The sequence below is a fragment of the Gekko japonicus genome, unplaced genomic scaffold (genome assembly GCF_001447785.1).
Source record: "Gekko japonicus isolate JY-2015 unplaced genomic scaffold, Gekko_japonicus_V1.1 scaffold1411, whole genome shotgun sequence".
Classification (NCBI taxonomy): domain Eukaryota; kingdom Metazoa; phylum Chordata; class Lepidosauria; order Squamata; family Gekkonidae; genus Gekko; species Gekko japonicus.
In genome coordinates, this window is record NW_015170323.1 from 25714 (window position 1) to 38573 (window position 12860).

General features: G+C 45.7%; 1 protein-coding gene across 1 annotated transcript in view; it reads right to left on the bottom strand.

Moving 5' to 3' along the window:
• The window catches only part of LOC107116201 (interferon-induced transmembrane protein 2-like), a 14476-nt gene extending 4426 nt beyond the window's left edge, over window positions 1–10050 (bottom strand). The window contains exons 1-3 of the mRNA XM_015418083.1: window positions 10018–10050; window positions 7111–7679; window positions 5327–5468 (exon numbers count right to left, since the gene is read on the bottom strand). Coding sequence (XP_015273569.1) covers window positions 5327–5468; window positions 7111–7425 — 457 coding nt within the window. The 5' untranslated portion in view covers window positions 7426–7679; window positions 10018–10050. The remainder of the gene's footprint in view (window positions 1–5326; window positions 5469–7110; window positions 7680–10017) is intronic.
• Between the last annotated feature and the right edge of the window lie 2810 nt (window positions 10051–12860).

Consider the following 12860-nt stretch of genomic DNA (forward strand, 5'->3'; position numbering starts at 1 on the left):
AATAATAATTTACTCATAGTTGCAAGAGCCAATAAGATTTGAGTTTGATGGGGGATTGGGCAAATTGATCTAAGGAACTGAAAGAGGAAAAAGTATTAGCAAGCTCAGTGGTTAAGGATTTGAATAGAGCTCTTTATAGTCCAATCCTGAGGACACTTCCCTGGGAGTAGGCCCCCTTGGATAGATCTAAGTAGGATGCCTCTGATGAGGAATTGTTATAGGAAGGGTATATGAGATTAAAGTATATGAGAGAGAGAGAGTCTGAAAATGTAATACAGGTTTCTGTGGACTGCCTCCCCTATTGTATCACACAGACCTTGCAATAGCATTGTAGCTAACCCCACCTAAGAAACTTCTATGCTGTTTCTATAATTTCTAAAATGTACTTCACACCAACTGTGCATCTCCATTCCTTTCTAATTCCTCTCAACTATGTACAGCTTTCTATGTCGTGCTTCATTTGGACCGCTTTGCTTTCTCAGGTCTTAGAATCCTTCTTTTCTATAACCATGGATCTACATCCCCTTCCTCCAGCCTTGCTGCTTGTCCCAACTCTCTAAAGTCAGAGCAGTTTGGCCAGTGGCAACCCTCTGCCTGTCCAGGAAGTTCAACTAAATACCACTAGAGGTTTTGTCTCCACTGCTACATCACTTAATGCATCACAATATAGGTTCATGTCCATGCTATAATTTATGATGCTTTAGTTTGGGAAGATCTGTTTTCTTAGTCACATCAGTTGGTGCTATTTCCCCCCTGTAAATTCCTCTTCCATCCTAATGGACTCTGCTGCTCACATGTTGTCTGTCAATTTCCTCTTTATCCCACCCTTCCTCCAGTCTCCCTTCCCTTATATTGACCTCACGACAATGGCAATATCACCCAGCCTGATGAAGGGAGCTTTGACTCTTGGAAACTTATTCCCTGAAACTCTTGTTGGTCTCTAATCTGCTATTGGGCTCAAATCTAACTGTCCCAGTATCACCAAGTAAGTGTCATGCAAAATGTAGATCTGAACATGGGTCTCCTCAATCCACACTGGTCTTCATGCCATTGGTCCATCTACTTCAGCATGGTCTGCTCTGATGCAGGTGACCTCTAGAGATTCAGACAGAGACAGATCCTTTCCAACACCTGTTTTCTTAGACCTTCTCGGTTTAAACTTTTATCCTTTCGCACACAAAGCATGATTTCTCTACCATCAGTCCATCAGTGTCATCATTGTCTACTCAGACTGGCAGTGGTTCTCCAGGGTTTTATGTAGAGGATTTTGCCCATGCCATGCTTTGTTTCTGAGCCGTTGGGCCTGGCTAGGGGGGTTCTCAAGGGTTTCCAGGTCCCCCTAAATTTCTGGAGAACCCCTTCCTAAATCCCACATTGCTCCGCCTCCATAAATAGTGACAATGGCCTGTGACATCACTGGCCCGGGAAATTGGAAAGTCTATGCCCCTGCCACCCACCGCCATGCCAGCACAGGGGCCTACACCTCAGTTGTGGTGATGGTTGGCGACCATGGCCCACCACCAGTACACACAAGTAATAGTGCATCACCGGCGGCTTGCACCATCAAAACTGGCACTTAGGCGGGCATATCTTACCTTATGCCCGCATAAGGCTTAGCTGGCTCCCAGAGCACTCTCAGCCCCTCCCCCCATCGCTCTGTTAGTACACTGTCTAAAAAAAGAGAAAAAAAGAAGAATACCTGGAATCAGGAAAGAAAATCAAGTAGTTTATGCAGAGCAAAAAATGCGTGAGCAAAAAAAATATTCTTGAATCTTTATAAGGAAGACTTACTAGATGCAGAAGGAATGGGAAAATATCTACCAGAAGTACCAATTAAAATTTTATATTGGAGCACAGAAGAATACAAGAAAACAATTATGCTATTTTAAAAAAAGCTTAAGGAAAAGGCTCCTGGACCAAATGGTCTGACAGCAACTTACTATAAGTGCTTTGAAGAAACATTAGCAGTACCTCTGCAAAGAGTAATGAAATGAAATACAAGAGAGAAAGCATATACCACCTACTTGGCAAGAAGCGGATATAACTTTAATTTACAAAGAAGGGAATGACCCATAATTACCACAATTATCTCATTATTAAACGTGGATTAAAAAATAAATCTTTACAACAGTTATGGCTGAGACACTAAGAAAATGCATTCCAGACTTAATTCATGAAGACCAAACGGAGTTTGTTCCAAGAAGATACATGAAAGATAATATTAGACATTTATTGAGTGCAATTGAACATTCAACATGAAAAGGAGGGGAAAATGGCAATTATGTTCCTACATGCAGAGAAAATTTTTGACAATGTATCTTGGCTATTTTTAATGAAAGTATTAAAATATGAACTGTGGAACAGAACTGGATATAAACTGAACAAAAAGAAGACAATGTTCTTAATAGCAACTAAAGCAGAAGAAGAGGAGGTAAAAAACACACACCCTAGAATGTGAAAATGAATAGCTTTTTTAAAAATGGCAGCAAATGATAATTTCATATGGAGTGGAAAGAAGCCAAGAATAAGATTTAAAGTATTACAGGACAAAAAATAAGAGGAGGTTTAGCTGTACCAAATATCAGATGGTATTGCCAAGCAACTGCATTAAACTGGATGTGACATTAGAACATAAACTCAAATCGAAGGAATATTAAATTGGAGACAATCGATATTAAAGAAGGAATACATAATTTTTGTAGAAAAAAACCAGCAGGAACTCATTAGCATAATAGATCACACCCAACAGCAGAAACTCATTAGCATATTAGGCCACACCCCTGATGACACCACTCATTAGCATATTAGGCCGTACCCCCATGTTACCAGAAGTGTAGTCATCCAGCCACACCCACCTTTTGCTTCTTATTCTGTTTACCTTGTTTGTTGTCAAAACCCAGGGCTTTTTTTGTAGCAGGAACTCCTTTGTATGTTAGGCCTAACACCCCTAACGTAGCCAATCCTAATGAGTTTCTGCTGTTGGGTGTGGCCTATTATGCTAATGAGTTCCTGCTGGGTGTGGCCAACTCGGGAGCCAGCCAGAACTCCGTTCCTGTGCGTTCCTGCCCAAAAATAGCCCTGATAATTACCTATGGATTAAGAAATCACTAAAAACAATTCAAATGCAAGATAGTAGTCACATCTTGAGAGATGGTCTATTAAGATTATAGTTTCAGTGTAGAAACAGAATAAGTCCACCAACCTCACCACTGACATCCCCAGTTGACGTTTATTGCGATAATAATATAAGAAAGAAAACTGATCACATAATTTATGATAGATCAAGGTGGGCAGCTGTGCTGGTCTGAAGCAACAGAACTGGATTCTCATAATTCAGGGTACATCCATCTCCAGTTCTGACATATTTATGACCTATTTTGTTCCACCTCCCAGTTGAACCCAAACAGATGATAACCAGAAACCAAGCTTGTCATTCTTTTTATCCGTTAAAAAACATCTTCACTATTTTGCATGCTAATTTAACAAGCCACCCTCTCTATATACAACTATTATCTGTAATTCCATTCCATCGTCTGACAAAGTGTGTGTGCAGACAAAAGCTCACACCTTGAATAAAACTTTGTTGGTCTTAAAGGTGCTACTGGACTCTAACTTTGTTATATAACTTATGTGAATATGATGGATAAACAAGGAAAAATAAACTCCTGGAAAACCATTTAAGATGAAGGAAAAAAACATTCCATGGGTATCATATCATCAAACGGTATTAAAATGGAAAGAACAAATTGCTAAAGAAGGTGGTCGACTAAGAAAGAAAATGATTTTTGAACAACTATTCACAGGAGATTCAAAACACCTATTGGGAAAAATGTATAAAATGTTATTGCAATACGACACTGAAACAGAGCAAGTTGAAAATGGTATGACAAAATGGATGTGAAATCTTGGAGAAACAATAGATATGAGTCAATGGGAAGATATTTGGATTAAAGAAATTACGTTTACCTAATGTCAAATATTAAGGGAGAATGGTATAAAATATGTGGTGGGCAGTGTTCCCTCTAAGCTGAGTTAGTGTGAGCTAGCTCACAGTTTTTTAGCCTCTGGCTCACAAATTTTTGTCTTGGCTCAGGAAGGATGTCTCCAGAGCAAACTAATTGATGCAGTAGCCAAGTCGCTCGCTCACAACTTTAATGCAGTACCTCACAAAGTAGAACTTTGCTCACAAGCTTAGAGGGAACATTGGTGGTGGGGTGTGAGCTTTCATGAATCACTGCTCACTTCTTCAGCAAACTGTATCATTGCTCATGTCCTGCCACAGACTTTTGTAGTCTTTAAGGTGCTACTGGACTCTTGCTCTTTTTTATTGCTACAGACAGACAGTCTAACATGCCTACCCATCTTGGTATAAAATGTTGTTTAGATGGCATATAACCCCTAAAGACATAGCAAAAGTAAATAAAGATTATAAAGAGAAGTGCTGAACATGTCAGAATACAAATGCAATATTTGATCTTATGTGGTAGAAATGCAAGCAATCAAGAAAGTATTGGATACAGATACACGAAGAAGTGCAAAAGATATTAAATCTCAAGTTTGCGATGGATTCAAAAATATGCTACTAAATGTCTTACCAAGCAATATTACAAAAATATATAGTGAATTATTCAAGTGCAAGCTGACAGTGACACAAGTAATATTTGCAACAAAATGGAAGGCAATGAGATGTCCAGACTTGAAGAAATGGAGGAAAAAACTAAATGAATATGTGACAGTGGCAAAATTCCGAATTTCAATAAAAACGGAAAGATTTTTTTGAACTCTATAGCTGAAGAACAAGAATAAAACCAAACTAAATAGACGATGATAGAAAGAAAGATTTAGGAAATATACATCAAAATGAAAATGTTACCAGATATGATGTTAGATTGAGAAGACAGAATGAAGTTATTTAAGTAGAAGTGAATTATTAAAAATTAATCTAAATTCTATATAAATGTATGATTTTGAATACGAATGATCATAGTTTATGTTCAATTACTGTATGTGTGTAAATGGAAATATAAATCAAACTAAAATTTAATTAATAACAGAGAAAAAGGAAGATGCCTTAAAACTATAACAAAGGGGAAGCTGGGGGAAAATATTTACTTGTTCTGTTTTATATATCCTGTAATGTATAATATTCTTGTAATGTATATTGTGTAATGTATAATTTTATATACATATAGTTATATAATTCTTTTTTCCTTTTCTATCCCCGCTATATTATAGTTTGCGTTTGTAGGTATAATATAGTATTCCCCACGATATTATGTTTTGCTTTCCAAAATAAAAATTAAAAATTAAAAAAAATAAAAAAGACTGAGTAAATATAAAACAGATAGGATAGTAGCAATAATAAACAACACAATCCCGACGCTAAGCGCAGAACGGGCTAAGATCCGTGCCATCCTGGAGTTCCGCTGAGCCTCAGTGCTGTTCCCCATCCGGTTGGCATCCCGAGTCTGAGGAGGAAGGAGAGAGGGAACGGTGAATAAGGGACCAGGCGACATCTCAGGCATGCGGAAACCACTGTTTCTGAGCTGTGCCGGAACAGTGTGTCGCCTTTGCATGGACCAAAGAGTATGGACCCAGAAAATATTCAGTAACAAAATACACTAGATCACAGCTGACGTAAACAGGCATATTCCAAGGAGTTCATTTCATAGGGAAGCCGTGTTGGTCTGCAGTCAAATAGCAACATTTGAGTCCAAGGGGAACATCTGATGAAGGGAGCTTTGACTCTGGGAAGTTTCTACCTGGGAAATGTTGTTGGTCTCTGAAGGCCTCCTGGACTGGAACTGAGCAGACATATCCCCAAATATTCTTAAACCAGGAGCTGGGTATAGACGGGTCAGTGTTTCCTTCCCACCTACACAACCAAAGCTGCTGGTCAGACTGGGACTGGAGTTTATTCCAGCCAAGAAGTTGCCATTGCATTTATGAAATCCCCCAGGAAACTTCAGTCAACAGCCAAGTTGAAAAGAAAAACCTATTTGCCTGTCAAAGGAACTCCTGAAAAGCACCATCTTTTCTGACCGAAGGGTTGCCAGCTCCAGGTTGGAAATACTTGGAGGTTCTGGTGGGTGGAGCTTGAGGAGGGCAGGATCTGGGGAGGGTCTAAAGCCAGAGAGGCCACTTTCCAAAGTGGCCATTTTCTCCAGAAGAGCTGATCTCTGTCTCCTGGAGAAGATCACAAACCACCTCCTGGACGTTGGTAGCCATAACTGGGTTCCAGTCACCAGAAGAAGGATAGCAAGGAAAACCCATGGGAGGGCAAAGGGTTGCCAGCCTCCAGGAGGGGCCTAGAGATCTCCTGCAATTACAACTGACCTCCAAACTACACCGATCAGTTCCCCTGAATAAAAGGGTTGCTTCAGAGGGTTGCCAGCTCCAGGTCTGGAAATACGTGAAAATTCTAGAGGTGGAGCCCAAGAATGGCAGGGTTTGGGGAAGGACGTAAATGGGGTACAATGCCATAGAGTCCACTTTCCAACGTGGCCGCTTTCTCCGGGTGAACAGATATCTGTCCCCTAGAGAGCAGTTGTAATCCCAGGAGATCTCCGGCTCCTGCCTGGAAGCCAACCACCCTCTTTGTCAAGCGGGCTGCTTATCGTCCTGCAGATTTTCTTTACTGAGCAACCCTGAGTACCCAAAACGGTTCGTAAAAACTAAAGTCAGAAGACGAGGATCAAAAATTAAAATTCGTACGAAGAAGGGACCACTGCAGAAGGCCGATCGTTCGTTCCCAAAGGGACAGTTGGAGGGAAAACTCAAACACGGATGTGGCCGGAGGAAAATCTGGCAGGAGGGAATCCTGTCACTCAAAAACCCAGACTCATCACTCCTAACTCCAGCAGAGGCCAACCTCACTCCCACAACAAATAGCCAGGCACAAAGCAGAGCCAGGTGAGAAAAGCTGAGATTTCAATCCAGACTGCTGTGAGATGAGATCCTCCATGAAATACTGAAAACCAAAAGCATTAAAGGTCTTAAAAAGCCAAAACAGAACATTCAAATGGGCCCTCGTGATTTCCCTTCTTTTTGGTCAGACGGTGACCTCTCCCCCATCCTCCACCTCCCGTGGCTGATCAAGGAGAGACTCACCCGTACAGAGTAAACCACGGCTGCAATTCCCAGAGGCAGGAAACAACACAGCATGGTGGAGATGGAATACGCCAGGTGATCCGGTGCATCGGTAGGAGGTATAAAGACAACAGTGCTGTGCAGCGGAGGTCGGACATCAGGTCCTGAGCTGGGCACTGCACCGTATGGGGCGTAATAAGGCTGGTACTGAGTTGGCATGGCAGAGTTTGCTAGCCCATCAGCAGGAATTAGTTGCTGACTGTAGGACTGTTTCTCGGAGTAGGGTGGTGGGTTCTGGGAAAAAAGGGCATCTTCTTTGTCGTTTGGGTGGTCCATAGTGAAAAGGTCTCCTTCTCAGCTCTGCTATTCTGAGAATGTTCACTGTCCTCCCTGAAAATTCCTTTCTTTGCTCGAGTTGCGTCTTCAGTACAGCTCTCCCCTACCCCCTCGCCTTCTTCCTGTTACTTCCCGCCAAACGCGCTATTATCTTCTCCTGGCTGCAGGTTGGTCTTCTTCAGTTTGCTCTGCTCCTCTGCCAACTGGCCTCTTCTGTAGCCCTCTGGAGGCTGGGTGGAGCAACCTCCCTGTGCCTGCAATAAAGAAGAGCCAGCAAGTGGTTGGGTGAGGCATTGTGCAACGAATCACCCCAACAGATTGAGGAGAGGCATGAGAGTTCTGGGGAAAAGGATGAGATTGCCCTCCAGTCAGAGAATGGAAGATCTGCTTTTTGCATTCTTGATATAGCAACACATTACGTTTTATCTTGCTTCCATAGAAGTATGCCATTTGGAAAGACCAAAATGCTTTTCCTGACACAGATATTCTCATTTCATGGGCCCCATCCACATGGCAGGGGAAAAGCCTCTAAAAGCGCGGCTTTTAAAAGCCGCGCCAGAGTTGAGACGCCGCGGCGGGATCCCACGGATCCCCTGGCCGCGGCGCCTTTTCTCCCCGGCACGATCAAACGCCGGGGAGAAAACGCGGCCCTGACGGGGAGCCTGCCGAACTGCGCATGTCGGAGCATGCGCAGTTCGGCTAGGAGCCGGGGATGCGCTGGCACAAAGACGCGCCGGCGATCCGACGGCCCGGCTTGCGGCACGTCATCCGGATGAACCACCTCGGTAGGTGGTTCACTTTTGATGCGCCGCATCGGGGGGAGGGCCAGATCGGAGACGGGAGCGCAACGCCAGCCAGATGTTGGCGTGGGATCACGCCCGTTTGCTCCGTCTCCAATCTGGCCCACTCCCGGCCCAAAACGCCTCGTGTGAACGGGGCCATGGTCCCCCAGCTAAAGTAGAGCCACATTCTCATGTACACAATTCACTGAGCATTGTACAGCCAGAAAGCAGACACGCTATAGAAAAAGGAGCTAAGTGGAAACACTTCTGCTTGGCATGCAGAAGGTCACAGGTTCAATCCCCAGCATCTCCCGTTAATACAAATGGGCTGGAGGTGACGGGAAAGACCTCAGCCTGAGACCCTGGAGAGCCGCTCCCAGTCTGAGTTGACAATACTGAGTCTGATGGACCAAGGGTCTGATTCAGTATGAGTCACCTTCAGGTGACACAAGAAAAAATGGAAGCAAGATACAGGATTCTGGGACCAAAGAACAGGGGTTAAAATCCAAGGGGTGATCTAGAAGTGTGGGGTGTGCCAGGCAATGTTGTGTGCTGTCATTCCACTTTGCCATCATCCGATTGGATATTTCTCAGACAGTTCTTAGACCGTTCCTGAAGCACTACAAGGTGCTGTGTAAAATGCCCACGTAGCACTTCCTCCAATGATGATTCCACTTTGCCATCATCCGATTGGATAGTTCTTAGACAGTTCTTAGACCGTTCCTGAGGCGCTACGAGGTGCTGTGTAAAATGCCCACGTTGCACTTCCTCCAATGACGTTTTCCCACCCTTTTTCGCCCGCGGCGATCTCCGTCTTTTTTTAAACGTTCTTTTGAGAGCGCTATGGCGCTGTAACGCAACACCAAAACAGTGCAATAGCAACCCCATTGGGCTGCCTGGAGCACTGAGATGCATGAGACCACTACATCTAGGGAGAACAGTGATTTCAGTGGAGTACAATGCCATGGAGTCCTCCTTCCACAGCATTCACTTTATGCCTGGGAACTGTAGGCGGTAGAAAAGCTGTAAGCAATCCTTCCTCTAAGCTGAGGAGTCCTGTGAGCAAAAATTCCACTTTGTGAGCCACTGGCATTAGAATTGTGAGCAGGTTATTTGGCTACTGCATACATTAGTTTGCTCTGGAGCCATCCTTCCTGAGCTAAGACAAAGAAGTGTGAGCCAGAGGCTCAAAAACTGTGAGCCAGCTCACACTAACTCAGCTCAGAGGGAACACTGGCTGAAAGTACAGGGGATCCGCAGGCCATGCTGGCCATCAAGAGGAGGATGCTGTTTGCAAGCTAGGAAGGAGCTAGTGTTAAAAAAAATGCTCTCAAACTGTGTGTTCCCGAGCTTCCACTTCCAACTTTTAAATCCCCCAATAAAACTGTGCAGTTCCACGCATGCCCAATAGGGGTCGCTACTGCATTGTTTTGGTGTTGTGTTACAGCACCATAGGTCTCTAAAAACCCTATAAACCTCGACCTCGTTTCTCCAAGCTAAAGAGCCCCAAGCATTTGAACCTTTCTTCAAAGGGAAAGTGTTCCCCTGGAAAAAATGGATGCTTTGGAGGGTGGACTCTATTGGCATTGCACCCCACTGAGGTCCCTGTCCTCCCCAGGCTCCATCCTCAAATCCCCAGGAGTTTCCCAACCAGGATCTGGCAACCCTACCCCCTCATCTCCCTCCAGTGGCCAAGAGGGACCTGGCAACCCTGCACCAGACTGCTGTTCACATCACAAGTATATGACATTTCTGGAGGCAAAGTCACTGATCTCGGGCATCATGTGTAGTGTGGCTGCAGGGCCCATACCTGGATCATAGGGTCTGTATCACGCCAGCCTTGGTACATCTACACTGGCTCCCAGTTTGTTTCCATACCCAATTCGAGGAGCTGTGTTTGACCTTTGAAGGTAAAAGGTAAAGGTTCCCTTGCTCGAAAGCCAGTCGAATCCGACTCTAGGGTTGCGGTGCTCATCTCCGTTTCCAAGCCGAAGAGCCAACGCTGTCCGAAGACGTTTCTGTGGTCATGTGGCCGGCATGACTAAACACCAAGGCGCACGGAACGCTGTTCCCTTCCCACCGAAGTGGTACCTATTGATCTACTTGCAATTTCTTGCTTTCAAACTGCTAGGTTGGCAGGAGCTGGAAGTAGAGACGGGAGCTCACTCCATCATGCAGCACCCGGGTCTCGAACTGCTGAACTACTGACCTTCCATAGCCTGCAGTTCAGCGTCTTAACCACTTGAACCACCGCAGCTCTTTGACCTTTGAAAGCCTTTCACAATTTGGGACCAGTGTTCCTTGTGGACCACCTATTTGGGAGGGAGCTGTGACTCAGGAAGAGCCTCTGCTTTGCATGCAAGAATTCCCTGGTTCAATCCCCGGCATCTCCATTTACAAAGGACCTGGCAATAGCTGATGTGAAAGACCTGAAACGCTGCAGAGCTGCCGCCAGTCTGAGTAGACAATAGTGACCGTGATGGACCAGGATTCCAATTCAGTACAGGGCACAGGATTACCAAGTTCCCCTTGGCGACCGGCAGGGGATGTGGGGCAGGGATTCCAAATTCAGGTTGCGAAACTCCTGGAGATTTTGCGGTGGAGCCCGGGGAAGTCAGGTACTTCAGTGGGGCACAATGCCTCCATTTCCTCCAGGGAAATCCGTCTCTGTAAGCGTGGAGATGAGCTGGAATTCCGTGGGATCCCCCAGGTCCCGCCAGGAGGCTGGCATCCCTATTTACCGCAGCCTAGTTTGTCTTCATGCCTGCCCGTTAGGGTCATCCTCTCTGTAGCCTTGCTTGGAGCAGCGATCCCGGCGAGAGTGCGCCGGAGAACAAATGCAAACGAAAACTTGCTTAAGGCAGGACATCCCATCACCTCGAAGAGAGAGACGAAGAGGAAAGGAGATGACAATGCAATGCAAGGCAGGCGATGCATGCAAGGATCATCGCCATAGGCTACAGTCGGGGGGGGGGGGGGGGGGGGGGATGCATGTCGCCCACACTTCGGGATGCCACCTCTCTTCGTCTCCCCACAAAGCCCTACGACCTACCCGGTACCAGCGAGCTTCGTCTTTACCCACTAAGCAGCCAGCAGAAACGACCAGTGTAGAAGAAGGGAAAACACAACCAGGTCCGCCCGCGTCACTTTCAAAGCACTCCCCCGACCGTGCTGTCCTCCGCCCCTTTTCAGTCCACCGCTGCCTTCTGGGAAGTGTAGTTCTTGTCCCACCCGTCCTCCAAGGCACAACGGTGGAATTGCAGGGATAGCAGCGGCTCTGTTACTTCGCCACACAGCTAGTCAAAGGGCGATACGCGAGGCAGGGAAAGCGACTCACCCAGCTGCAATCCCCGTGCACGCTTCTGAGGGAGGAGACGCCCCGCAGGAGAGAGCCAGGTTTACTCCCAACTTCCCAAATAAACAGGTTTAGGATTGGGCGCTACAAGAGCAAAACGTTCCGTGCAGTACCCAGGCTGACTGCGAGGTCGTGGGTGGCATTGGGGAGTGACAAATGGATATAAAACACTGCAAAGCATTTGGATTTCCTCATCGCCACCTACTTTGAGAACGTGGGAAATGACATTTCATTTAGAAATAAACGCATTCAAAAATGGGCCAGACAAAGTACCACTATGGAGTGGGTTGCATAATCCCCGCCTGTGTTCTTGGGGATCTAAAAGTGCAATGCATGTTTGGAAGAGCATTAGCATAATAGGCCACACCCAACAGCAGAAACTCATTAGCCTATTAGGCCACACCCCTGACAGTGCAGCTCATTAGCATATTATGCCACACCCCATGCTTTCCCTTGACTTGCCTGGGCGCCCCAGGCTGCAGGGAGCCCGGGCAACCTGGCCTTTCTGGGGAAGGCAGGAGGCATTTTAATGCCTCCCCATCCTTTCAGGGGGGCCCTGGCCAGCATGCCTGGGAGTGGGGGGGGTTTGCTCTCCAGGCCTTCCCTGCCTGCAGAGGTTTTTACTGTAGTGGGCGTGGCCAACCCTGAAGCCAGCCGGAACTCTGTTCCTGTGCCTTCCTGCCCCAAAATAGCCCTGCTCAGGTATATTAGCCCTTCCTAACATTCTGTCATGTTTATTAATAATAATTATTATTATTAATATTAATAACGACCCTGAAGCCAGCCGGAACTCCGTTCCTGTGCGTTCCTGCCCCAAAATAGCCCTGGACACAAGAAAGAAAGCCGTAGCCCTCAGTTTGCAAGACCTGAGCAAATTCATAGTGTCACCATAAGCTGGAAGTGACCTGACACAGGCACATACACATAAGTTCAGAGGGAGGAGGCATGGTGTTTTGTCAGATCTCAGAAGCTGAGCAGGATTGATACTTTGGTGGGAGAGGAGGCCATCAAGGTAGACTCAGTAGAGGAAGGGGAAGGTCATGGCAAACCATCTCTGCATCTCACTTGCGCTGAAAGCCCCTTGCTGGGGTCACCATAAGTTAGTTGGGACTTGACAGCACTTGAGAATGTAAATTAAATTTCTTTGGTTTAGTCTCCTTTAAAAGACACGGGAAGAACCAATCAAAAGACATATTGGTGCGCCTTCATAAAAGTTTCCAATTTGGTTATAAATCCAGTGAACAAGGGTACACACATGCGTGCACACATGCACACACACACACACACACACACACACG